Source organism: Jaculus jaculus, chromosome 4 (assembly GCF_020740685.1).
Source record: "Jaculus jaculus isolate mJacJac1 chromosome 4, mJacJac1.mat.Y.cur, whole genome shotgun sequence".
NCBI lineage: Eukaryota > Metazoa > Chordata > Mammalia > Rodentia > Dipodidae > Jaculus > Jaculus jaculus.
Window position 1 is genome coordinate 33,291,160 of NC_059105.1, and position 25,241 is coordinate 33,316,400.

The following is a 25,241-nucleotide window of genomic DNA, read 5'->3' on the forward strand; positions in this document are numbered from 1 at the left end:
TGGAAAGTGTCCTACAGGAAATGGAGAGCCAGGTAAGACTTTTATCCAAGGATCTCATCAGCATCTCTGTGTCACTGCTGTGTCACTTACAAATGTGGCATGACCAAGGAGCACAGGGAGACAGGCTGAGACATTCACCAAGACAGAGTATAACCCGGTGGCCAGGCCCATGTGAGCTGTTGGGAAATTTCGTCTTTTGAATGTTTTTGATAATGGAATCTAAAAACCTGTGTTTTGTTTTTTTTTTCTTTTTATGGGTGGGTGTGTGCCTTGATTACAAATTTGGTACCAAGTCAAAGAATGAATGTTACTGCTAGTCATATGCTCTTTACACTCAGGAGACAAATGCTAAAATCATCAAATAAAGCCAGCAATGGTATGATCCACGGTGGCTCTTTTCTCTTTTTCATTTGTAAGAGGCAAGTGAATGCAATGAAACTGAGTCCTAATAAAGAATGTATTTATCAATAATCAGAGATTTTATTTTGCTCCATTGACTGCTTCAATTTTCAGTGAGCCTTTGATTGAAACTAGTACTACACACTGATGACATCAGGCACATGGCCATTTAACCAACAGTGCAAGAAAACATGGGGGAGAAGGTTAAAAAACAGTTAAAAACATAAAGCTACAACATTCTACATTAACAAAAGTTTTAATACACATGTGACTAGAAGATGCATACAAAAACTACTGAATCTCTGTTCACCGGCAGCCAACAAGTTATGATTTTATTAACTTCAAACAAAAGTTCAGCTTATGTGCTTAAAAATTACAAACGATTGAAATTGAAAAAAAAAATAACAATGGAAGCAACAATGACTATAAAATATGGTGTGATGACTAAAGAAAGAATTCAAGTATTGTTTGTAAAGCTTTTCAGACACCAGTCTTGGAAAGTTTGTGCATTCTCATCTTTGCATAGTAAAAAAAAAAAAAAAAAAAAAAAGACAGAAAGAAAACACACACATTACTTGGCAAAACCCCACAGCTCTATGTGATTCATGTTTCATAACATGCACCTATGTGTAGTGCTCACTTATCTAGTAGGAGTAGCAATAATTCAGTGGGCTCATGCACTATCCCAGGTGAGCAATGGAGTCAGCACACACCTCCTCATCCAGGTGCCCTTAGTTATTGCAGCAAAAGTATAGCAGGTGAAATGGGAACTTGGTCATCACTTAACACTCTTGTTTGGATAACATTAAGAAAGTGAAATGCTTGTGCTTTGGGCTCAAATTAATAAGAAGGAATATTCACACCACAAAAATTAGCAAATGGATGGCATGTGCAAGAGAAAGTAGAGCAAAGAGCTGGAAACTACGTCACTGAAAATATTTATAATCCTTTTTTATGACTTGATTGCATTATCTTTCATAGCCACACACACGTGCACAGAGCTTAAAGCGTGTGCAGTTTACATATACACAGAGATAATTTAACATTGGAGCATAGGTTTGCTTACCTATGAAGCTGCCAGCGTAACGAAAAGTTACTCGGACATTTGCCATATGTACATAGTATTTGGGGACCACTGTGGTCTGATTTAAAACACAACATCGCACATTTACAATGTCGTCTGTGAAATGCTCAAAAGTCAACAACAGATTTTTGTAACTAGCATGGTTTTGTGTCAGTTAAGTCACCTTGGTGCCTCTGGAATACTAATGAAATGCGTAGGATGTGGTCAACAGCCACTTGGTATCTTGGAGTGTGAAGGACCCACCAAGCAACGTAGTGACAGGGACAAATACCAAGAAATCCGAGTTTCCTACAACCTCCTTCCAAGCTGAAAGAGCCATTGCCATTAAGTAAAGAAATACAACCTGTGTCCTATGAAACCAGGACTAAGGCTGACCATTCTTATAGATTGCCCTGTTATTACAATATAAACATATAGCAAGTTCTCAGGAGAAAGGATGCATACCTGTATAGCACCTATTACTCAGAAAACAAGGACAGGATTTCTAAGATGCTAGGTTGCGGTCTGTGGTAGCATATAGAAATAAAAGGGCTCTTCTCCAGGGCGGTGAAACTTACATGATTAAAGATGGTTGGGGAGGGGGAAAAAATTGACTGTTTCAAGCAGTATTTTTTTTTTTTTAAGGAGATCAACCACTCTAGTCAAAGAAAAAGTTGTCAACAGATGTTATGAATCTTGCTGCCAAGGACTCATATCTAAATCAATTAGTGATTTAGTGCATAGTACAACTGTATGTATTTCTCCTAAAATGAAAAGCCTGGAGAGCTGGGCCTCTTCAAGGAGTTTCAGACAAGCTATCTTTACATGGCTGGTCACTGCACAAAGCTGGGACAACATTAGCTGGTTTGCTAACCACTTGATGGAAGCTTTCTTAAAGAAGGAATGGGTGAAAGTGAAGAAAGCCCAGAAAAACTTGGAAACTCCAAGACTAGATCTGCAAATCTGCACGAAAAGAATACGTATTTGCACATGGTGGCATCCCACCCTAGTCCAGCAAAACACCATGGGCCAGCATGGCTCTGTGAGTGATGCACGCTGACTTCCCGCCTCCAAGAACAACGAGGCCGGTGCCCCTTTGTCCCCATCACCTCTTGCACAATGGGGCTCTGCAACATAGACTCTGAGGCATAAGTATGATGCATGGATGAAATGGACAAAAATAGGTGTGAACAGAATGGAAAGCGTAGCTTATGTTTTCAAGCTTTTGACATTTAAAAACTTTTTTATTATTATTATTTAAGGCTTTAAGTTTACCCTCCTTTCACATTAATGACAGGGGGAAAAAATTGTCAAAACCAAAAACTAAAACCATGAGCTTGGCACTTTTGTGAATATTTTGAGAGGGTCTCTATTTTCTTACATTATATACATATGTTTATGATGACATCAAAAAATTTGAGACTTATCAGTACATATAACTTTACATTTACATAATCTTTGTGGTTTTTGATATGGGTTATTTTGTTTGTGCCCCCCCCTTTTGTTTATTTTTGGTTTTGTTTGTGCCCAAACCCCCTGTATCTATGGCTATATCTGTCTTTTTAAGGAATCCCAACAATTCTTGGATATGTTATAAGAGAGAAGGACAGAAACAGAGAAGGGGGGGAAATAAAAGGACAAGAGAAATGAAATAAAAACAGATGGGGAGCAAGCAACAAATTCAGATTTAGAGAAACTCTTTACAAGAAGATTTCAATACAGACAAGTGAAATGATGTGTCGAAATCTCTTATTTCCATATTTACATTTACAAAAGAATTACATAATAGCATCATTGTTCAAGTTCCAGCTCCCAAATTTCCAGAGGAGAGAAACAGACGGGGAGAGTGAATCAACAAGAGCAGGGTCCAGTGGAGTTCTGCAGAGGCTGGTCTAGAGCAGGCAGTGGGGACACACAGGGAGCGGGACAGGGCGACCATGGGCGGGGTGTGGGGAAGTATCATCAGGCCCAGGCACGTTCTATGTGTTCATCCGTCATCTTCCAACTATGAATTCCATTGCAGGTTTTGCTGAGGATTGGCTTGCTAGCTTGTAATGTATGTGCCATGCAGTTTTTACCCTTTTCCAAAATTGGATCTTCATGCCACTGGGAGTTGTCATTGATAGTAAAAGGGAAACAAACATGCCAAATCATTTAGAAGGTATTAAGTGCCAGCAGGCGGAGGGAGAAAAATCATTTGCTGTTTTAATGTTTCTTTTATTGCACTTTTTGTTCCTTTCTCCTTTAAAAAGAAAAAAAAAAATCTAAAGTTTTTTTTTTTTTTTTCAAATGACATGGTCATTAACCCCCTCCCTCATATTCACAAGTGGTAGAAGAGGTTCCTTGATGTTATTTCCAAAAGGGACAGTTTTCTTTTAGCCCATCCCCGTTACCCCGATGTCAGCTCTGTAGTCATTACCACCCAGTGGTCTTGTCGCAGACAGAGTAGTTCTAGCAGCCTGGCTGCAAAGATGTCATACCCAGAACCCCACAGTGCAAGGTGGTACTCATCCAGGGCAGCTGATTCAGATGGGGCCTTGCTGAGTAGGGTCAAACCTCCGCTTCTTGACATTTCTTCCAGGGCACGTTCAAAGAAGACGCAAGCAGAAGAGAAAAAAAAAAATGCACAATATTAATCTGATTATAATGAGAGAAAGGCAGTGATAATAACAATAGTGCTCATTCCAGGGCAAAGTAATCCACTGATAGAGAGGCAGTCCTCAAGAGAATGGGGAAGACTGAAGAGCCAATGCTTCTCTCAGTATCTTCAAACTTCCCCATGAGACTATGCACTTTCACGAAGATAAAAGAAACTTCAATTTCTTCATTTTCAATTATAGACAAGCTCTGAGGCTGAATTTGTCTCTTATTTCAGAAGTAAATGACATTGACAATTCACTAGATGAAAAAAATAGTCCTACATGGAGACCTTTTCCATGTCTTTTCCTAGGAAAACTAGAAAAAAAAACTCTGAAGGTCTTGTAGCTAGCTGCCTCTCTCCGAACCTCCAGAGTTCTGTATCAGTGGATGACTCTTGCCAAGGTGGCAAAAAAAAAAAAAAAAGAAAGAAAGAAAAAAAGAAAAGAAAAGAAAGCATGCTCTACTCAGTTGTTCTCTGTCTTGGGTATGTAGGATCTTACTCCGCCATGGAACAAGCACTTTTCATACTAGAAAGTTGGAAGACAGAGTGCACAGTGAGGTGGACACTGAGGAGAATGGACACAGGCTCCAGTTAGTCAAGCAAATGCAGCAGCAGTTTAGCTCCATTGAAAGAAGCAAGTTAAAATGCCTTGTCACAGTGTCCAGTCTCCTAAAAAGTGGTTCCAGTGTTTGAAGAGAGAGAGAGAGAACCGGCACAACACGACAAAGCAACAACATGAGTTGGTTGCAACCTCCCCATGGTCTGGCTTCATGTGGGGCATCAAGCAAGGGGCTCATGCATTAATCTGCATACTGGCAGGTGCAATGCTGCTGCCACCACGGCATCATGCAAAACTGGAGACTGTGGAGCCCCCAGATCCCTCATTCCCCTGCCCACTCACTCAGGGCCAGCTGGACACTCTTACAGCCTCTAAGCACCAAAAGAACCACAAGGGATTCCTCCTTCCCCACAAGCCATTCAAAACAAAAGTGTACCGAGTTCAAAACATGGAGAAAAGTGTTCTACAAAGCTATTTTCCCCAAAATTGACCACTTAGAGGCTTCTCTTTTGAAATATAAAGCAATAACATCTTCAAATGTCCTTTTTCTTTTTTCTTAAATTTTGCCTTGAAACATCTTCACGAAGGCCTAAATATGTGGTGTGTTGACTTAACAGGTTAATTCAATGTAGCCAAACAATCTTTGTAACAGAGCTGCTGCCTCTTCCTGCCATACATTTAAGTCAATATTCTAAAAAGCAGGCGTAGCTGGTTCTGCACAAGAAACTCAAGAGAACTGTCTGGAATGTATCTTTCACCAAAATAACTCGCTGTGAGACATGTGACCAAAGCTTGTAGTCCCTGAGTAGACATCTAAGGAACGACGTTTCTTTGTGAGCCAGATAGGTGTACACCTAACTGCCTAAGTTGGAGACATTACCCTGGAAGATCAGAGACCCTAACATATTTAGCTATATATTATTAGAAATCAGAATAAAACCAACATCTCAACTTGTCCAAATGCAGAGGGGAAAAAAATCATACACACACCAAACTAGACCTGTGTATGAAATGACCATTCTACCCACATGTAAATCCTTTACTTCAAACACAAATCAATTGCCATGTCCAAGGTCATAATAGCAATGTGGTCATGTTTTAAAAAGAAATATGAAATTCTACTTTAGCCTGGCACTCAGAAAACCTCCAGTGTCCAAAAGTGTATGATTCTTTTTTAAAAGTCAGTTTCTGAAGTCTAGATCACACCTTTTTTTAAGAGAGAGAAAGAGAGAATGAGAGAGAGAGAGAGGGAATGAGAGTTGGCATGTGAGGGCCTCCAGCCACTGCAATTGAACTCCATCCAGATGTGTGCACATCTTGTGGATCACACTTTTAAAAAACATTCTAAATGGACACCGGACTCTTCAGTCAGACCAAGAAGTGAAGCCACCCTTGAGAACCATACATGTTCACAATTCCAAAGGGGGATTGGAGACCCTTTCCTCTTCCACTGATGTCACAGCAGGGGGAAGGCAGGCTGCAGTACAGGGGAACCAGCAATGAGGACGAAAGCTGACCGTAAGGATCCCTCGTGGGGAAACTGTAAAACCACCATGGGCCACTTGTGTTGAGAACTGCCTTACTGAATTTCCTATGTGAAAGCAAAGTTCTTTTGTTCAATTTTAATATGAAAGTGCAATTGTCCTAGTTAAGTCCTTGCTGTCTCCCTTCCGGAACTGTTTCCTCTGAATACCCTCTGCTTACCAGTGTATTAAGACCATTCATTAGCTGTCTCAGCATAAGCAATATTTCTGGAGCGCAGTAAAATATTACTGTTATCCATAAACCTCACAGTGTCAGATGTGACAGATTTTATCCATTTTTTGCTGTCTCTGAAACTTTGTGGGCTTTTGTCTGATGTATATTGTATATCTGTAGATAATAATAGCTTTAATAATAGTTATCACAGAGTCATAAAGCCTTCAGATCTCCTTATAAGGATCTAGAGTTACCTACTGCTACCACATTCTTATCTTTCTATGAGTACCCCTGTCCATCACCAAGGACTCTTCCTTTCCCCTATCCTTCCTAGACCACCTGAGACTGGGCTCACTTCCTCAGGGGTCTGAGTCAGGACAATGCATGTGTCTTCCTGGCTAGCTAGGTGCCATGGCCACTAGCTAAAGGGCAATTGAGAGTGCCTCATCAGGAGTCCTGGATATTAAGGGAATCTAACTCCTTATTTTACCCTGGAATATGGCCATAGAACTTAGAAAAGTGAAGGTTGGTTACCCTGCTCATAGAGAAACTGGCTAAAATTGATTTCAGTTTCCTAACTCTGTGAAAATCAAAACACCTTCCTACCCTTTACTTAAAGAGAAGACATGTTATTATTTTTGAAAATATATAATTATCAGGATTAGGTTACTTTTTTGCACATATCCCATCAACTATCATTTTGTAGGAGTACACTGGCAAACTTTCATTCAGAGAAATAGAACATAGGGCCAAAAAGAAAGTCTTGGAGCAAAAAGTATGCTCTATGAAAATGTAACCCAAGTCATTTCTCAGATAGGGTAAGCCACATGGGATAACTGTATGCTTATTTAAATGAACGCCTTTGTTACATGTTGCTCTTACAGGCCAGCGTGGACTCTGTTGGCGGTAGTGAAACACCGTTTACCACAGGATCTCATGGAGAAACAGGTGGAATAGTGGAACATGTGATGGGATTCCAATGATGAAGGAATTCTTATATGATGGACAAAGACAGTACTCATCCTGGAATCTCATTGTCACCATCACATTCTTCCCTTCCATCACTGAGAACTTCCCTTTTCCTATTGCTATCAACTGTGGTGTTGAATGCTGAATGCATGTGCTCACATTCAAATTCCTGTGCTCAGATTGAGGGGGTGCCTCACAAATAGCTTCCTTCAAAGGACTAATGGCAACCCCGTTCATTTTTAAATGCATATGTAAAATTCACACTTCATTTTCCCCCCTAAGCTTTAGGGAAGAGACTAGTAAAATGATCTGTCAGCTACTTCATTTATTACAATGTCCAACAACAGCTGTAATCATCTAAGCATCATAATTATTCATCAGATATCAGGAGGACAGAAGTTCAATCCTCTGGCTTAATTCTGTGTAGGTGATGAAGAAGAAAAGGACCATGGGGTAAAAGAAAATAAATGCAGATATGAAGAGAATGTAGAAAAATTGGCATGTTGCAGGCCTGTGTTCATTCTTCACAGGCTGTTATAAGAGTAAGCCTTGAGAACTTAAACACCCTGGGAACTAAATCATCCCTTTTGGCTGAGGAAATGGGTCAGTGATTAAAGGTACTTGCTAAATTGTCCCTTAGACTTCTGAAACTTAAGAGAATGGGATTAATCAAACTTACTAACATACCCAGCATATTGCTTAACATATCTGAATATATAAAATAATAAGAATGTTACCAAAGAAAGCACTGTTTATGTCTTTTCAAAAATCTTACATGCTTGTATGTAGAAGTCTAACTAAAATATTTCAGACTCTATTCTGCTAAAAAAAAATAAAGAGAAGGAACCTAAATTCATGTTTGATTTCACATCAAAATAATTTTGATAAGCATTCATAACTTTACATATACAAATGTGCACCATCCACACACGTACACATACTCACATACATTCATGCTTTATATCACCTAATTCAGAAGAAATGTGGTCCAATGAAAGAATTATTAAGAAAGGCAGGCAATGTCAAGGCTCTATTTCTCATGTATATTTGTATACTTGAACAGGTGAAGATGGCCTGACTCCATTCCCACAGCTAAATTACTCGGCATGTCCCCCTACAGGAATGTGACATCAGAAAAAAAAAAAAAAAAAGCTCTGCCTCCGCCGAGCAGTTTACAGGCTTTCCTTTAATCTTAAATTCTTTAGGCGCCTCTGCTTTCTATTCTAGAAATAAAATCCCATTTCTGGAAGAATTCCCAGCAGCAGAATTTAGAGCCATCTTCTTCACAGACTATTTTCAATTTCGGCTTCTACAGAAACCTGTTTTTATTTACATTAGCTCGGCAAAATTCTCAATGGCTTTCAGCCAGTACTTTCAAATTATCTCTAATCATCTCTGAAATTCCCAAGTTGTAGGAAAACCTAAACATTACCACTCAGCACTGAAAAAGTCTATTGTAGCAAGATAGGATTAACAATTTGCAGCCTGATATAAATTATGCAGTTACTATTCAAATCTAAAGCAAGCTGTGTAAGCCACTAATAGAGTGAAGTGCAATAGCTTCACGTTCAAAACTCTTAAAGTTACACAGTTCACATCATTCTTAATCATCTTCTTTTATTTTTCTTTAATATATGAAAAATATACTTTGCATTGCCGTGTGCCTTTCTATAATATTTTCCCTTACAGTGATAATTAAAGTCACAGGGACTTGGAAGGAGCTTTGACTTAGCTCATAGGGATGCGAATCTCTTCCACAGCGCCCTCACTGTCAGCAGAGCACTGATACCTCGCTCCATGACTCAGCATCAATGCCCCACCTTTAGTCTTGCTCTTCTGATGACCAGACATCTCTCTCAGATATAGATCATCTGCATAAGGTCTAGTCCAGTTACATACACACTGATCAAAGTCTTCTCCCCCAAAGAAACATGCAGTTCAAGCTGTGAGCTAGCCAGGCCACTGTTTTGAGGTCCTGCTACAGAATAGTGTGCTCTTATCTCCAAGCAGAAAAGGTGCATTTGGTATTGCATGGGGTTGTCGGCAATCATGAATTAAAGGTTTCTAAATGCCAAGACGGTGTGTTCCAGGGCATGAGCCAAATTTCCTTTTCTTGAGTCATTTTTTGGACTTGTTAAAAAATAAATAGACTACAGAATTATTTTAATACACAATAACGTTCTTACAGTAGTGGGTGACTAGAAGTTTTTGCTGGAATGAAGCCAGCCCAAATAAAAATACATTGCTTCTGAGATGCCAGGAGTGACCTACCATCTGGACAATGGTTTGTTAAGGTCCTAAGAGAAATACAAATGTCAGATGTCCATTTTGTTTATGTATTTCTGCAAGCATGCTGATGCCAAACCCACTATTTCACTAATCAAATTCTACCTTATTGATATCTCTGTAGAAATGATGTACCATCTGATAATAAATTTATAAGTTGGAGCCACTCAAGCACTATGGTCTTAATCATTTAAACTCCATGCAACAACAAATTAATGGACAATAGTGAACTGACTTAATTTGAGTAAAAAAATATTTGATATTTTTACCTTTATTAAACATATTCTAATAGTGAGATTTTAGTTGGACAAAGCGTATTGAATTCAGGGTTAAAACATAAAATAAAAAGGAGCTCTAATGAAGGCAATTTTAAGGCACTTCAGGGCAAAGCTTTCTTGATTAACTGGAAGGGGCAAAGTGGTGTTTGAATTTGGCTAATAGTTTTATTTCCCACTTAAACATGTTCTAATAGGTCTAGTTGAACAAGTATAAAAGTGATTTTCAATGAATCTGAAGTACAGAAATCCAAGCTAGGTAATTCAGCTTAAAAAATTTTAAGCCCAATTAAATTATTATTATTCCTCTTATTATTACTATTATTTTGGTCTTTTGAGGTAGGGTCGGACCTGGAATTCACTATGTAGTCTCGGGGTCGCCTTGAACTCACGGCGATCCTTCTACCTCTGCCTCCCATGTGCTGGGATTAGAGGCGTGTGCTACTATGCCTGGCTCCAATTTAATTATTTTTGACTATACAGTATGGACTATTTAAACAGTCTTACTTGAGTTATCATTATGTAACTCAAATTAAAAAGTCATTGTTTATATAGCATGCCTGTCAGTTATATCAATATTAGCAGTTAATTAGAAAATACTAAGTGCCACATAGCTATTGATTTCAAATTCCAAATAAAAGCCAACTCAGTTGATTAGGGAATTAATGGAAGCATTTTTAAAACTTTTTGTAGTAAATAATTCTTGCAGAATAGAAAACTAATATAAATAAATAAATAAAAATAAACTTCAAAAAAAACTTCTTTTGTAGTAAATAATTAAGGTTTCCACAGCACATTTATATATAATATGCTACATGTGAAAAAATGACCACCAGATGCCTGAGATTATGCAGTTTTCCAATGGAGTATAAACCATTTTTAAATAAATATAAACAGAAATTTATATTTATTTATTTCCAATCCTGTTTTCTTGATTGTCTGTACAGAAATGGGAGTATCTTGGAAGATTTCCTCCCACAAGGTAGAATGTTCTATTGAAGAGCTTCAACTTGATTCTTAAGTGCTATGAATTCCTCCTACTTTTCATGTTTCCCTACTTGCCTACAGATGACATTGGAGGCTGCATGTTTCTTCTTTTCTAACCCACTTCTGAACAGGCATATTTATTGTTCTCAGTTTTCACTTAAAGTCTTGTAGCAGGAACTCAAAATGTGGTGATGTAAGCAGGAGAGAGAGGTGCCAGAGCCACGGAGAAGAAGACATGCGGCATTGCTTACTTAAATCCCCAGCCTGTGCCCCCAAGGACAATAGCTGCTACCAGGATGGCACCAGCGATGGAGCCTATTATGAGATTGGTGGCACTAGGACCTGCGACAAAGGATCATGGGAAGAAAGTCATATGAGCCAACTACTTTCATTACCACAGGGAAAGGCAGTTAAGTTTCAGGAAGTAAAACCCTGCTGTAGTAGGTCCCCAAACACTTAACTTGCCTTTAATGACTTAGATTAATCCAACTTTAGATGCCACAGTTGGTGAGTGCCAGGACCTACATGTCTTTGAGTCTAATGTATCTGTACCAGTGACAGTTATGTTCCCTTAAATTCACCTTCCTCAGAATTCAATGCAAAACCACCCCCATCTGCCTTCACTACACATCTTTTGTCTCTTCCTTCCCCTTCCCGCATATCATAAATTAAACAAGTGAATGCATGTAAAGAATATGCTTCATTAGAATTAAGTACACATGATGCCAACTGCGGACACAGAAAGAAGAAAAATTGCTCGATGAAAGAGCTTCCCAAGTAACACGCAGTGTTTTACAGATGCCTTTATATTCCACATTTGGAGATAGACAGAATTTAGAAGTCAAAAGAAGGCTACCAATCAATAAATGGAAGAAATGAGTCTTTACATTCAGTGGAGTATAACTTTTAAATTTCTATTTATTACTCAAAGAAATTCGAGGCTTAGAGTTATAACAAAGGAGTGGGAAGGGAAGCAGGAAAGGAAATACAGGGTGAAGTTTCTATCAACTGTTAAAGGTTGATAAATTATGGTAAATCCACTCTTCTCCTTCACTTACCACTTAAAAATCTCAGCAATGTTACATTTAGTTTAAACTTATAAACTAAGAACTGACTTAAATGGCACATCCTCCAGGATTATGCTTTGCAGGTACAGTGTTTCTAATAACAAATTCTTTCAGTGCTAGCTACGAGTCATGGTGCCAACTTTTCTAGTTTTTGTAAAATCCTCATCGTTATACAGACATCCATTTCCATATAAAGGATTCTCTTTTCTGCTCACATCAGTGCCCTCAACTGTGTACATAAATGTACGCCACCTCTGGAAACACTACGGTTGTGTGCATGATGTTTTTCCCAGAGGACACACAGCACTATGGGCATGAGTGATTGGGTGGAGGGTGGTACAATGGAGTTCCATTGTCTCTTTGGGTGCCTGGGATTCAGCATGTTCTTAAACCACTGAGATGCTACAGAACACAAATCTCAGTAGCTCTTAGGGAGGCAACAATAATAATAAATGCAGAAATGAGGACAATAGAAGCAGTTTAGCTCCTGCAGAGTGATCACTTACTATATACCCAGTTCTGCGCATTTGATATATCATCTCATTTGATACACACACACACACACACACACACACACACACACACACACACACACACCAAAAAACCCACACATGATGTAGCAATCTGGACTATTCTGCTCAACATATGAGGGAACATGGGGTTCTACAAGTTACTAGGCAAGATGTGAACCCAGATTGGTGCTATAAATCAAGGGTCAAAAAACTAGGGCCCACAGGCCAAACCTGACCTCAGCATCTGTTTTGGCAGAGATTTCACTGGAACACAGCCATGCTTCTTCATTTACATACTGCCTATGCCTGCTTTTCTGCTAGGCCAGAATGTGGAGAAGCTCCAACAGATTTGCTGTAGTCTGGAAGATGGAACAATTTACCTCTGGCCCTTTACACAAAGATTCCCTGATGAAACCTTATTCCATTACATGGATTTCTTCCCCACATCTCTACTGTGAATCAATTTTGAAACAAACATTTAAAAAATACAGTCACATGTGTGTACTGTATACCTTGGACTATTTGCATTTTGCTAGCTCAGAAAACACAGGTTGTAATCAGACTTAATTCATAATCCATGACAACTGACTCCTGACTTACAATTACAAACTAAGAAATAGAAACAAGAAGGAAAATTGAATCAGTCTGAGGAGATCTTAATGACCATATGAACATTATTGCACTATTAGTTAAGCTTGAAAGGATTAAAATTAGTCTAAATTTCACTATGTGATTTCGTTTTTTGAAAAATTCTGCATCTTACAAAATCATGAAAAACTTGGAGCTTGGAGAGAAAAATAAGTAAACTACTAAGGAATACAGTTTATAAAACAATAATAATGTCTTTTTAGATAAAAATACTCATACATTTATGTGGACTTACCTGTCACAACCAGAAATAGCAACAAAACAACAACACTGGAAAGGATGAAACACATGCTGTCAACAAGGAGTACTCTACACAAAAGGCTTTTTGATTTTGTCTATAAGATTCAAATGAAGGAGGATTAAAATTCACCACTGCAGTTAGTAGTGTTTCTGAAATTATGGTTACTAAGTAATGTTTAAAAAAATTGGGAAATTGTTTAGAAAACTGCCTTCCATCTTGGAGGAATCTCACAAAATGTGTACTCTCACTGCTGTGAATGGATTGCCTGACCTGTTGTATCTGAGTATTGTGCCACTGTTACATACTTTCTTACAGGTAAGGAGACACAAAACTCTTTTCCAGTATTTCTCCTTCTCTGGGACTAACTAACTTCACAGATTACACAGATGGGATGTGAGCTAAAAGGTACAAGCCTGAGCTGGAAGGGTGGCTCACACCTGTAACCCCAGCACTTGGGAAGAGAATGAGACGGGAGGCTTGCTGCAAGTTCAAGGCCATTGTAGGCTATACATACTGTGAGTTTTAAGCCAGCCTTATCGACAGAATGAAACCCTGTCTCAAAAATTTAAAAAAAAAAAGTAAAATAAAGCAAAAACAAGATCCAAGTCTGGTCAGTCCTTCCACCTCAAGTGGAGCAGGTTTGTGGCCTCCTCCATGAAGGTGACCTAGGCACCTTCTCCCCACCTCATTGCTCTTTTGGTGCCCAGATATCCCACCTCTAGCCTGTAAGAAGAGCATCTGTGTCCTGCAACAAAGGAAACTGAGGGCTGTGTTAACAGAATACATGCCGATGACTTGGGTCATCTGAGTAGAGTATCTGGTGATGCCTTGAAACACTAGCAATTCAATCCTTGCCTGCCAAGATTTGTGAACCAACACCCCAGTAAACACAGATGCCAGTGTGTAAAGGGATATTTCTGCCAAGTTCAGGGTTTCTGTCTGCAACCTGTAAGCATCTTGATGATCTAGTCTACTGTTGAGCAGTCTCAGGAAGCAGTACTCTATGGAGAACTGAAGCTACCGCGAGGGTGTGGACCAAATGTAGAGCAACCTAAATTTAGGCACAAGGAGAGCTGTAGTTCTGAGAGACCCCAGTGGGCAAGTGGCACAAAATACACTGATTCACACACTGCATGCTTTTAAGACAAAGCCAGCAGATAAATTGCAGCTGTCTGCTTATGGTGGTACAAGTTTGGATTTTATATCTTTAAATTCTTGATGTTCCTTGCTCTAATATATATATGCACACTTCAAATTTGAACTACTAATACAAAAAATGAAAGCCATTTCCTTAATATCTTCTTTTTTAATAATTGAGTGGAGCCATTTATTAATAAGCACATATCATTATTATTAGCTTTAAAAATGTGCTGTAGCTACTGATAGTTCTTGGTTATGCTGGTAGATTGATTTGAATGATAAAAAAGTAAATTAATTTTAACACTCCTATTAAAACACTCAGATAAAAGCATCTTGTCAATAAATTTTTAGTTCTGCATTTTAAAATTTTTTTATAAGTGGTGCAGCAAGGGAAGTTTTGAACTATGGACTTAATTGTGAATACATCATGAGCACCCCAACACTGTGTTGTGCCCCACATTCTTCCAGACAGGAGAAGGTTATACACTGCACAAGAAACCACAAGACATAAACATATCCAGATCACACCACAAATGGGACAACCACAAAAAACATTCAATGAGACAAAACAAGGAGTGGGGTTCCACGTGTCAACTCACATATCAGGCACCAAACAGAGACACTCATAAACTCGTAAGGATGCTTACTCTATTCCCCACCCTGTGCCTCCAAAAATCACCCCCAGAGCCAGAACGGTGCCGGCCACAGCTCCTATGAGCCTGCTTGTGGCCATGTTCACTGTGTGGAGGGAAAAATGGAGATTTTTTTTTTAACAGAGAAAATTACACACTAATTTCACTAATATACAAAGCAGTATCTCCAAGAAAATTTTGAAAGGTAGTTAAATATGGAAATTTTTGATTTAAGGATTGAAATCAAAACTGACATACACATGGAAGACATTTGAAGATGATTTATCTTTACAAAATCTACTTTAAAATATAATCACTTATAAATACTTTTGAACACTTAAGTCAACTAATTTGAGTTAGAGTACCTACTAGATATTAGGTAAAATTTAAATGGAGTTGAAAAGAAAATCTGTGTTTTAACTATCTGTTAATACATATTTTGTAAAGTTCTCAAACTAAAAAAATGTGTCTACTATATTTTCAATATTGATACTGTATCATTCTGTGAAAATCCTTAGGAACTCAAAAGAGTAGCTTTAAAAATGAATGCACTTTACCAGAGAGGTTATTGAAAAATACATTATAAATAATTGCAAAGTTTAGATTTCTGTCATAAAAGATGGACATTTAGTTCTTTGGTTACAGACTCCAGTGTATAACCAGGCTGAGAGAACATCAGGGGCTCTGGAAAACTGTGCAGATTGCTTTGGGCCCCCACGTGGTGAAGAGCTGCAGAGCAGAAGCTCTCAGCAGCTGTGGGTCACTTCTGTGCTTAGCTTTCAACTGCTGAAAAACAGATTCGGATGGGAATCCCCCAGTATTTTCTCTACATAGGTTAGATAACATCAGATATTAAAGTGAAAAGGCACATTATGTAGGGACACCTGTGCCAGCAAGTGCACAGGAGCATGGGAACATATGCACTTTATTATCTCTTGTTTCTATATAAGTCAAATGTATTGGCTTCAGGTCACCTCACCAATAAAAGTAGAAATTAGCTTTAAAGAGATTCTACTTACTCTGCTTACACAGACTGTGTGCCATGAGACAGGATGAAACAAAACCAAGGACTGAGACTCAAAGTCACAATTTGATATGGCTTCATATTGGGCTTATTAACCTTTTTTAGTAAAATATTTTCCCAAAGAAAGTCTTGGATCTTTAACTCTATGCAACTTCACAATTATTTCACTTCATCACAGGGTAAGTAATATGAATGAGGGTCTAGTCAGAGTTGTCCTTTAAAAAAAAAAAAAGGTGAGGGACACAACAGAAAGTAGAGGAAGTCTACTGAGAGCACTGGGGGACTGGGGAGGAGAGCCCAACATATAAGGGGGGGATAATGATTTCTAAACATGATAATGCATTATAATTCAAATTATCCAAAACTTCAGCTCATATTTTTAAATTATGAAGGCAAACACTGGAATGGAAAGGTATTCCAATTATATAGCTTCAATTTTTGAAGAAAATCATTGTATTCACAAAATAAATTAACAAGTATATTAGTTTAAAGGTTTTTGGCTTAAATTCTAAGTACTGGCTCTCAGTAAGTTCTATTATCTCTTCAATTCTTACATAAACTAGATATGATAAATTATAGGAAAAAGTGCTTCCCTCTCCCATTAATATGATGCCAAATTAGTACTTGTTGATTTAAAAATATATGACCGTGTTAAAGATGAACAAAAAGAATTTCACAAAGTCTTTTGAATTTGCTATGGTATTCCTCACTGCAGAAGCAAGAGAATTAGGTAGGCCATTATGCAGGCCTTAGAACACTGATTGGTGTATGCTTCAAATGTGTATTCAAGATAGATAATCTGCACTGAAAAGGAATAATTACCTACATATTCTGAGCCTGCAAAATTCTCTTAACACAAAGCAAGATAAAGGAGAGTGGGAAAACAGCTTTCCCAGAAGTAGCCTCTACTCTCCTTAACATGACTTAGTTTCTTTTAGCTCTGGGACACTGAAAGAACATGTATCACCTTATTGTTTGCCGTGATAATGAACAGCGTTCTCTCTTTAAATACCAACTCAATCTGTTTTTAAATTAACATGAATTAAGTGAGTGGCTGCTCAGGTGGGAAGAGTTTTAAATATATTTGAAAATATATGTTATAATTGCTTATCTGAACAAAGGGGGAAGTGGGGGGAGGGAGGGTAGTAACATGGCATATTTTTTATAATCATGGAAGTTGTTAATAAAAAAAAATTGAAAAAAAAACCTTATAAAAATCACTGAAAAAAAATTCCTTGGTTCTTTGGAGGCCTATAATATAACGTCACTTATTGTGTTGTTTATTAGGTAGCTGTATTTATTCCTTAATTCACTCATTAGCTCATTCATTCTTTATCAACAAATGCCTTTTTTTTTTTTTTTTAACTCACAGGCTCAGTTCTGTGCTGATAATGTGCCTTATTTTTCTTCCATGGAGCTGAAAGTGAGGAATCGGGTTCCAGCCAATATTGCAATCTTTATTTTAGGAGCTTAACTTTGCCAACACTGCCCTTTCACTGTATTGTTTATTACTTGGCAGAAGCCTTTCATGTTTCTGTTGTCTACTGGTTCACTACTTTTAGTCTTGGTGCCTGTTCTCTAGGATCACCTGTCCTAAAAGGTGGAATTTTTAATAAGCCTCAATTATGAAGAAACAAACTATAAAATGTCTTCCTTTTTAAAAGCTATTTTCTACATAAAACTCCTCCATCAATAAGACGGACTTCCAGCAATTAGAGGTTGTGCTGTTTGAGTCCTGAGTGTTTACCCCTTTAGAGTTTTTGAACAGGAGAGTTCCCCAGTTCGTTCAAGTAAGGCAGTGGCAGCTCCAATACTGCACCCCTTGATACTTCAAGATCAGGAGGCAGCAAAATTGTCACTAGTACCCTACCGACAATCCTGGGGTCCTACAGACCAAAGTTATTCCTGTATAAATTTACTTGACTAGAATTTAGGGTTAGAAATAAGCTCTTTATACTTTACAGCATGATGCACTTATTGCAAACATATTTCATCTTGCTTCCAATTTCAGTATGTGACACCTTAAAAACAGACTCCTTATTCTTTCCTGTGAAATAAAAGGATTAAAGTTCATTTTCAGTTATGTTGGGGGAAAGGTCAGAAATTATGAAAAATAAAATTCATTTTTTTCATTAAGCATATTATTGCAGGGCTGGAGAGATGGCTCAGGGGTTAAGGTGTTTGCCTGCAAAGCCTAACAACCCAGCTTTGATTCTCCAGTACTCAAGTAAAACCAGATACACAAAGTAGCACATGCATGAGAGAGTTTGTTTACAGTGGCTTGAGGCCCTGGTATGCCCATTGTTTCTTCTCTCTCTCTCTTTCTGTCTCTCTTTTTCTACATACAAATAAACAAATAAATACATAATAAATAAATAAAATATTTTTAGAAAGAATATTACTTCAACTGGACATGGTGATACATGTTTGTCATCCCAGCAAGAGAGCCTGATGCAGGACGACTGGGTTGGAGTTTGTCATGTGCTACACAGAATTCCAGACTGGCCTTGGATAAATAGCAAACTCCTGTTTGAAAAATTAAAATCAAATGCAATTTTAAAAATATTACTTCAGGGTTGGAGAGATGGCTTAGCGGTTAAGCGCTTGCCTGTGAAGCCTACGGACCCCAGTTCAAGGCTCAATTCTCCAGGACCCACATTAGCCAGATGCACAAGGGGGCACATGCATCTGGAGTTCGTTTGCAGGGGCTGGAGGCCCTGGTGTGCCCATCCTCTCCTCTCTCCTCTCTCCTCTCTCCTCTCTCCTCTCTCCTCTCTCCTCTCTTCTCTCTTCTCTCTTCTCTCTTCTCTCTTCTCTCTTCTCTCTTCTCTCTTCTCTCCTCTCTCCTCTCTCCTCTCTCTCTCTCTCTCTCTCTCTCTCTCTCTCTCTCTCTCTCTCTCTCTCTCTCTCTCTCTCTCTCTATCTCTCTCTCTCTGCCTTTCTCTGTGTGTCTGTTGTTCTCAAATAGATAAATTAAAAAAGTGAACAAAAAATTAAAAATATTACTTCAATTTATGCTATTAAAAAATATGGAGGATTGATGGGTGTGAGTGTTCATGCACTTGAAGGCTGGAGGCTGGAGGCTTGTGAGTTTGAGAACATCCTGGTGTACACCATGAGTTTAGGACAGCCTGGGACACAGAATGAGGTCCTGTCTCATACACTAAAATTGGAGGGCTTCCCAAATTCAGATAAAATAAACTCACGATTACTAAACCTTTAAAAACTTTTTAAACCCTTAAGCTAATGGTGGTGCCATGGTCAATGAGAAAAATACCCAAGTTATGCACAAGCATAATCATATGTTATAATCACATTTAATGTTCTGAGCCACAGGTTCAAAGCTTTGTCACCATGAAAGTCACTAAAGGACATGTGAAAAAGGTACCTGTTAGTAATAACTACCCAAGATATGATAAAAAATTTTAGGGCTGGAGAGATGGCTACAAAGCCTAAGGACCTGGGTTTGATTCCCCAGTCTCCACATAAAGCCAGAGGCACAAAGTAGTGTATCAAGAGTTCATCTGCAGTAGCTGGAGGCCTTGACCTGTCCATAGTCTCTCTCTTTCTGCTTTTAAATAAATAAATTTAAACAAAAGGCTTTAAAAAATTAAAAGCTTCTGTTTTAGAACACTGAATTCTAACACTATATATCTCCTGCCTTGTCTAATTCCATAACAAGCACTGCCAGGAGGAAATGGATCCACTTGATCATTGTTTGGTCACTGCTTCGCCCTTTCTACTTTATATTGTGCTCAAAGAACAGAAAGGTTAACTTAACACTAGCTGCAAGTGTGGCGGTGTGGAACAGCAGGACCGATTACATTTTATTTTTGACTTTGCCACTAATTAGCTGTTAACACTGATAATTAAATTATTTTTCCAATTTGTAAAGCAAATGGACTGGTCTGGACTGAACTGCCTCTAAGGTCTTTTAAATCTCTGGTTTGGTGGCTGTGTTCTTGATTAATGGGTCTGTTCTGACATTCCTAGGGCAACTGTTCCTGTACAGTTATCACTGAAATGGTTTTATATAACCAGCTTTTTTCTCTCTTATCACAGTGATGCTATACAGATAACCTTTATCAAATGAGAAAATTCCATCACATTTCAAATAAGCACTGTGAAAAAGTGTCCACAAAGTGAACAAAAAGTAAGGATGCTAGGCATGGATCTCCTTACTGGAGATGTAAATTCTTTCAAATTTCTTAAAAATTTATTTTTAGAAATATTTAGAGGGCTAGAGAGATGGCTGAGCAGTTAAGCACTTGCCTATGAAGCCTAAGGACCCTGGTTCAAGGCTCGATTCCCCAGGACCCACGTTAGCCAGATGCACAAGGGGGCGCATGCATCTGGAGTTCGTTTGCAGTGGCTAGAAGCCCTGGTGCATCCATTCTCTCTCTCTCTCTCCCTCTGTCTCTTTCTCTCTCCATCTGTCACTCTCAAATAAATAAAGAAAAAAAATTGAAAAAAAAAAGAAAGATTTAGAGTACATTCCATCCTTGCAAAACAATGGAAAGTAATTTCTTTCACTGATTTCAGTATAATTTGAGAGATGGACCAAAAGGGTTTCTGTACATGAAATAAATTAGAACGTACAAAAATGGATTCTATATAACAGTAAATTTTTCATAAAATCCTTACTCAGGACTGGGACTGCAGCTTAGTGGTACAGCTTGCTTAGCGTGTATGAGGCTCTAGGTTCTAGCCCACTATCACCTCAAAAATGAATAAGAAGGCAGGGAGGGAGGAAGGAAGGAAAGGAGGTGGGGAGGAAGGGAAGAAGAAAGGAAGTCTTTATTCACATGATTTGTTCATGTGTGTTGAGATCCGACTTCTTTGAAAATTGTGGTTGAAGAAGTTGTGAGGAATGATCTAGCATACTAAACTTGGTCTATAGCAGACAGCTTTAGTCAGTACAATGACTGCAATGGTAAAGCTTTCCTTTAGGTTTTAAGTCACCACCCCAATGAAGAAGTGAAATTCTTATTCTTCCATGAAATACTGATTAAAAGGAAGAAAATAGAGATGATTTAGCAGTTAAGGTGCTTGCCTGTAAAGCCAAAGGACCCAGGTTCAATTCCCCAGTCCCCATGTAAGCCAGATGCAGAAAAGGGTCCATGTGGCTGGAGTTAGTTTGCAGTGGCTAGAGGCCCTGGTGCACCCATTCTTCCTCTGTCTCCTCTTTACCTACCCCCCCCCTCTCTGATTGCAAATAAAAGAAAAAAAAAGAAAAGAGAAGAAAAGAAAAACAGAAAAAAACAAATCACTTCATTTCTGGCATCTTCAAATCAATAGAAAAGGAGTCATAGGATTTGCCTTTATTTTTGCTAATTTCATCTTGAGCCAAAGGCTGCAGTGGGGTATAACTGATATTATATGACTGATTCATGATCAAGAAGGCATCGTTTTCATGATGCTTCCTGGATCCCTTTCTCTATGTCTAAAAAGTACATAAAACTTAAACAAAACTCAGAATTTTTTTGTTTTATTTCTAGAGGCAGGGTCTCATCATGTAACTCAGGCTGGCCTGAAACTCACTATGTATCTCAGGCTGACCTCAAACTTGAGTTCTTCCTACCTCAACCTCCCAGATATTGGGGTTATATTGCACGTGCCATCACACCCAGGTAAGAACTGAATATTTTTAATACCCTCTTACTGCACATAGGAAACTTTTTTCTATGGATATGACTGGCCAGAGACATTGTTTATTATATATAATAAGCATCTGGGGAGGGGTGACAAGTGCCAACTAAACCACGTGGATCCTAAAAAAGATGATCCAATGTACAGTTACAAGGAAAACTTAGCACTTGAGACATTACAGAGCAGTTCACAAAGTGCTCTTGGGCAAACTGAAAATTAGTATTGACATAAAGCTTTTCATTTCTTGCTATTGTTTTTGCTGTTGTTTCCTGGTAGCCTGGAACTCGCTATGTAGAACAGTGGCTGGCTTCAAACTTGAGGTGATCTCCTACCTCATCATTCCAAGTGCTAAAATTATCTGCATATACCACCAGACATGGTCATTTTATTTTTTACATTTTTTACAAAGGGAGGGAATGGATTATGTATTGAATTGCCACTCCTTTTAACCAGAATTATTAAAATTATAAGAGCTGTAACATTTTAAAATATTTACCTTCTGTTGTTTCCCATTTTAATAGCATATTCATGGACCTTTTCATGCAGAGTGAAAAAATATAAATACCCAATTATTAAAAGAGCTAGTTTTTAATTATAAAAAATTTGCCTGATTTATTTGGAAAACTGTTTACAAAATTAACTGTTTTCCATTTATATTAATTAATCACTGACTTCTCGATTCAATCAAAGGTGTCAGAGATTCACAAGGATTTTAGCATTTTAAGGACCAATGTGTGCTGTTAGTCTAATGGTTCATTAATAAGAAAAGGAAAACATGTAACAGGAAAGAAATTTATCTAGATGCTTGTATTGATAACCTATGACTGTGGCATTAAGGACAAATTTTATAGTTTTCATAATCATTCCTGTATGTACACAATAAATATATCTTCTACAATGTTCTCTACTGTAGAAAAATTTCTACATTAAACATGCATGATTTGAATGATCACAAAGGGTTATTTTCTTAAAGATACAGTAGAATATTACCATATAAAATGGGAGAAAGCAAAACAAAACAGATATAAACGCCCTTTTCTTAGCATGTAGCTAGTTCTTTACACCTGTAATTTTAACTTTTCTAGGCATGTGGGTGGATGAAGGAGCGAGGAAATAAATAAAAACAGAAAATGATAATCCCCTATACCATCTGAAGGAGGAGGACAGAGTCTAAGAAAACCCATCTCAGCTGATGTGCAAAGATGCCTGGACAATAGCTGAGGAGCTAACATTTAGATATCTTTAAAAATCACAGATATGGGCTGGAGAGATGGCTTAGCGGTTAAGCGCTTGCCTGTGAAGCCTAAGGACCCCGGTTCAAGGCTCGGTTCCCCAGGTCCCACGTTAGCCAGATGCACAAGGGGGCGCACGTGTCTGGAGTTCGTTTGCAGTGGCTGGAAGCCCTGGCACACCCATTCCGTCTCTCTCTCCCTCTATCTGTCTTTCTCTCTATGTCTGTCGCTCTCAAATAAATAAATAAAAAATGAACAAAAAAAATTAAAAAAAAATCACAGATATGCCAGGCATGGTGGCATATCTCCTTTAATCCCAGCACTCAGGAAGCAGAGGTAGGAGGATCACCATGAGTTTGAGGCCACCCTCAGACTACATAATGAATTCCAGGTCAGCCTGAGCTAGAGTGAGACCCTACCTCAAAAAACAAAAACAAAGTAAAAAAATCATAGATATGCCAAGGAAAGAAAATGTGGAGAGAGTGAACCAAAGCTTCTCTTGTTGGAGTCTACATTTCTAAATCTGACTTCTGAAGGTGGATCCAAGAATGTTTTGTTCTAGTTTAAGAGTAACAAAAAAAAAAAAAAGTAAAAGTGTAATGGGCTCACTTTTAGAAACAGAAGAACAGAATTAGACTGTGGGGGAGTGATAATTATGCCTATAGAATTTTAATATCCTGGGTATACTAACGAAAGGCATGCAATGTGTTTTAACACAATCGCAGTAATGGAATAATTCACATTCATCCAGTCCAGGCCGTCAGGAAGTGTAGACTACACAGCTTCAGCTGCTTTAGGAATCATGTTTTCCCATACAGACTACACTGAAGTTCAGAGTTTAAATGAACTCTCACCCAAAACAAAGTTGACCCAAATGATACTATTCCTATATGAATCTTCCTGCTCCCAGGGGAAAATTATGACAATTACATACAAAATGCTATATGCAGAACCACAAAAAAGAAGTTGACGTACAATGTCATATATATCAAAATTGGTTCTAGAAACTGCTTATTTTCTGAGGTATGATTCCATGGATGCTGTGGTATGTCTATTGTGACTGAGAACTTTTCTGGATCATTAACAATAAAATGAGGAGCTGAGAATGGAGAGAAAACTGAGAAAGTGATTATCATATTCACGATTATGCTACATCATATGATGATGTAATAGAAGAGAGCAGAATCTGGAATCAGGCCCTCTGTTGGGATCCCAGTCCCCATCTCATTGCCTGCATAACAGGTGTGGAGCCTGATCTCAGGGCTTAGGTACCTCACCTGCAGTGGGCAGCCACAGATGCCTAATGTTAAAATTCTAGTATGTCTTCCCTTAATGACTGATTAAAACACCCACTTTTTAAAATTTTCTCTAAATAATTATAGTTATCTGAAGATTCAAACTCCTTCCAAATAAAAAGGATGTTCAAAAAGAGCATAAAAGGCTAAGTATTCCTCTGGAGAGATTAAAATATTGAGGAATACCCAAAACCTCAGGTAAGCCCAGATGACTTTATCTATGAAAAAAAAAGGCACAGCTTAGACCAAATGTGAAATAATTAACATTTGTAATCTTGAGGGAAAAGGGACAAGGCTTGAAGAAGAGAAAAGAAACTAGATTAAAAGAAGTCAATATGTTCATGTCTTAATTTTGTTCTAAAGTAAGATGTAATTCAAGCATAGTTTTTAACATATAATATACACAGGATCCTTAACACTGCAGTGAAGGGAACTGTGCATCTGTGTCTCCTTTCAAAGCTATGGAAAGGCGATATTGGTGCAGTGGAAGAGTGGGGAGGGATGCAGTAGGCCAGGAGTTGAAACTGAAATCACACAAACCCTTGGGTCCTTCATCCTTTGGGGTGTGAGGGTGCCGAACTGGGTCCCGTATACTGCAATCTGTGCCTGCCCAGGTGAAATCGCAGATGCACGTGGCTTCATTGCTACACACCTATGAAGAAAAAAACAGAGAGGTGGGTCATTTTCATTGTTCTTCATGGAATATTGGTGATAAATGTAATCTAAAAGATATGGGGCAAGGAGGAATCTTTAAAAGACATTTGGGATATTACTAAAAGTTTTCTGTAGTTTTGAAGACCAGATGCATAAGTCAAGTATTGAATATATTTTCTGCTAATTATAAAAAATAAAGATTAACAGAAAAAAAAATTAAATAAAATTTTCAGATGCATAGGTCAAATATTGAATATATTTTCTGGTAAT

At 38.1% G+C, this 25,241-nt stretch overlaps 1 protein-coding gene across 3 annotated transcripts in view; it reads right to left on the reverse strand.

The window, feature by feature from the left end:
• Positions 1–2,059: 2,059 nt before the first annotated feature.
• Adam23 (ADAM metallopeptidase domain 23) overlaps positions 2,060–25,241 on the reverse strand; it is a 165,466-nt gene continuing 142,284 nt past the window's right edge. Inside the window, exons 24-26 of one of the 3 annotated variants that reach the window (XM_045147781.1) lie at positions 24,858–24,969; positions 11,129–11,219; positions 3,853–4,036 (exon numbers count right to left, since the gene is read on the reverse strand). In XM_045147781.1, coding sequence (XP_045003716.1) covers positions 3,988–4,036; positions 11,129–11,219; positions 24,858–24,969 — 252 coding nt within the window. In that variant the 3' untranslated portion in view covers positions 3,853–3,987. Of the gene's footprint in view, positions 4,037–11,128; positions 11,220–15,132; positions 15,224–24,857; positions 24,970–25,241 lie in introns of all 3 variants that reach the window. The other 2 variants (XM_045147782.1, XM_045147780.1) reach the window with 2 other exon arrangements.